General features: G+C 39.1%; 1 protein-coding gene across 1 annotated transcript in view; it reads right to left on the reverse strand.

The window, feature by feature from the left end:
• myom2b (myomesin 2b) overlaps positions 1 to 3,200 on the reverse strand; it is a 26,512-nt gene that overhangs the window by 21,807 nt on the left and 1,505 nt on the right. Inside the window, exons 2-4 of the mRNA XM_020615658.1 lie at positions 1,624 to 1,681; positions 1,316 to 1,470; positions 744 to 830 (exon numbers count right to left, since the gene is read on the reverse strand). Of these exons, the coding sequence (XP_020471314.1) occupies positions 744 to 830; positions 1,316 to 1,470; positions 1,624 to 1,671 (290 nt within the window). The 5' untranslated portion in view covers positions 1,672 to 1,681. The remainder of the gene's footprint in view (positions 1 to 743; positions 831 to 1,315; positions 1,471 to 1,623; positions 1,682 to 3,200) is intronic.

The following is a 3,200-nucleotide window of genomic DNA, read 5'->3' on the forward strand; positions in this document are numbered from 1 at the left end:
CATTGAGGTCAGCACTTGAACAGCTGAGCCTTCTAAGACCGAAGGAAGCGGGAGCTATGCTCTTGTCTCATGTACAGTATGTAACCACGCAGCCTACTCATACAATCGGTCAGCTGACTGTTACGTATACTTTGAATTTGTGGGGAGATCCTGTTGGGATGGACAGGAGAGATTTCCTGCTTAATCGCAACTTGTGCCAGATGATTGGCCCATCAGTAACCCAAGTGTCATAATAGTTATAGTATAGCAGTGAGTCATGATTTACAAACTGTGTAGATGAACAACATTAGTTAGAGACATTTGCATTTTGGGGATTTTTTTTTTGTACACAAACAAATAAATGCTTTTGCAATTATGTTAACCTAATAGCAAGCCTCTATTTTAATTTGTTTGAAACTCACATTGTTAAAGCTTGTAGCCATCTTTTTACTGTCTCTTATCAATGCATTGCTGTGTTTAATAGTGCAATGCACTGCTGCAAACTGTTACAGCAGGCCTCTGCAGTCGGCAGACAGTAAGCTTGTGTTGTAAAAAAACAAACAAATGCAGTTAACAACTACTCATGTGATTGAGTATTGCACTTGCATGAAGCTGGGGGACATAACGCAACTCAATAGCATCATTCATTATGAGTCAAATTAGTTGAGTTCTCCTTTTAATATAAAACTTGCTTTTCAAGTGGTCAAAAATACCACAAAGCACCTTTAAAATAATTTTAAAGTCTATATTTGAATGTACTGTACCTTGGGATCTCCAGAGAATGGGCTCCACCTTTGGATCCAACCAGGTACCTTCCAGAAGACATGTCCAGGAGCATATCATCTTTATACCTATAGTAGAAGAGATGTACAGCTCACCAGAAACATGTTGAGCCATAATAGACCACATTTTTAGTATCAGTTTTCTATTATCATCACAACTAAGATCTAGTATTATGATATCATACCTAAAAGGAACAATGTATAGGAAACCCTGTCTCCAAGAAACTATGCATATGTGCAACTAAAGTGCAACCACAAAAGTTAAGTGACTTCAGAAACAATATGTTTACTTAAATTTCACCAAAACCATTATGTTTCATTAACTCAAAGGTTTTTGTTGTGTAAACCTAACCAGAGATTCTCGATGTAAATGCTTATCTCCGGTGTGATAGCTGTACACTCGCCATCCACCCCAACCACCTTGTAGTGAATTCACTGCTGTTAGTAAGTGTGCAGCTTCATTCATTCATTAAAAAGCCTCCACATAATCCTGCCAGCATTTCTAACAAAATGTGGATCCTGTAAAAAAAACAGTAGTTTTAGTTCTTACTCACCATTTAACAGTAGGCATAGGGAACCCATCAACAGTACAGAAGATTTTGATTAGAGTGTTTTCGAACACGGTGTGGGATCGGAGTCTGAACAGGAAGTGTGGTCCCCTGATCATGGGCTCTTCATGCACATATTTGTCCACTGCCTTTCTCTTTACCTAAACAGGCAAACAAGGATACCAACAAATATTGAACTAATGAATAGAAAACAAACCATTGTGGTCAACTGCCATTGTATGAGCTCAGGCAAACATAATAACACGGTTTTAATCCATTGTTTATATGCATAGGGTGCTTTTATAGATTCTTACCACTTCCTGGATGTGCATCTTTGTTTTGTGCTCATATCTTTCCTCCATCGCCTCAGAGCTGAAGACAAATAGTAAGTTTTAGGAAAAATAAATGGATTTGAGTAAATTCTTAAAAATACTTGGAATTTTGAATGTGCACCTAATGAGTATGTAAGATGTATAACATGAACATTTGTTAAAAAACAATCTAAAAAGCCATATTAACATAATATAATGGTGCATCTTTATAAACATTTGCAGCAAGTAGCACTGGGTTCAAATCAGTAATAACTGTTTATGAGCAATGTTGCATCAAAACATGTGGACAGCAGTTGTTCTAAATCTTGCCTGTCAAACTAACAAGAATCCAAAGCAGCATTACTGTTGTGCTAAAGTGTGTTTTTTAGCTTTCAAATACTGGTGGTATAACCAGTGCTTGACAGGGTTTATGATCAGATTGCCCATAGTTTCTTCCAATTTACATAACTATGAAAACACTTTAATGACCAAGTTAAGAAATGAAAGTTATCCCTAGTTCTGTGAAGAAAGCATGAGGCAAGCTCTGCAGGCGTGTTTGCTATTTTCTGCCAAGCAGCGCACAGAAATTTGCAATTATCAGTAAAGTCGGTCAGTTCTGATCCACCAATCAGACTTGTTGATTCATGGGCTGATGTAACCCAGCCGAGCATCCACGGAGATTTATGAAGTGGCTCTGTGAAGTTTAGAGTTTGTGTCTGTAGTTACTGAATTGGGATTGCAAATTTACACTGATGTTGCTTAGACAGCAGAAGCCTTGTGCTTTGAACCTCTGCCATGACAGCTACATAAGGCAAAAAGGCATAAACATAAAGAAGGCTGGACACTTTCCAAGGCCATCGTAGGGACAGGAAGAGAAAGCCTCACTGACTGATCTTACACACTATCAACCCACACTCACAGATGACTAGCTTTTGCCCTCAGGAAGGCTATTGTGAATGAAACCGCTGTGTTTTGTGTCTTAGAGAGTTACCTGATGTTTTTTGTGACGCAGTGTCTGTATATTAATTTTAGCTGTGGTTCTTATTGATTTTCATGTTTGGCATGAACAAGTTACAACTGTTTACAAGAAACAATGTAGCAATTAACTACAACACACCCCGTTTTCTTTTTTGCACATAGCCTCATCCTGTTATGAGCAGACTATGCCACTGAGATAGATTGTCAGCAGGAGAGACTCAGCCAGAAGCAGGAAACTTTGAGTGTGTGTGTCTTTCATCGGTGTTGTCTATAATGTGTTCAGGCCAGAGGTCATTTCACACTGTCACCAGAAAACAGAGGAGAGTGCAGGGCCCTCCAGAGTCAATGGGTTCCTGAAAGCTGGCAGCAATAGATGACGCAGTTGGTGTGGATATCTGTCACTGTGATGAAACCGGGGCAGGAGAGAGGCAATGTTGCATACTGACAGAAAAGCGAGGTCAATGGATGCCAGGTTGGGGTTTAACAGCCATTTACTCATTCTGTGGAATTTGTTTGTCCTAATTGGTGAAACAAGTTACATGCAAATTTCAGTGTGCTGCTCTGAAGAGGAGAGTCAGCAAACAGACTGTATGTTTTTTTTA

Source organism: Monopterus albus, unplaced genomic scaffold, assembly GCF_001952655.1.
Source record: "Monopterus albus unplaced genomic scaffold, M_albus_1.0 scaffold168.1, whole genome shotgun sequence".
NCBI lineage: Eukaryota > Metazoa > Chordata > Actinopteri > Synbranchiformes > Synbranchidae > Monopterus > Monopterus albus.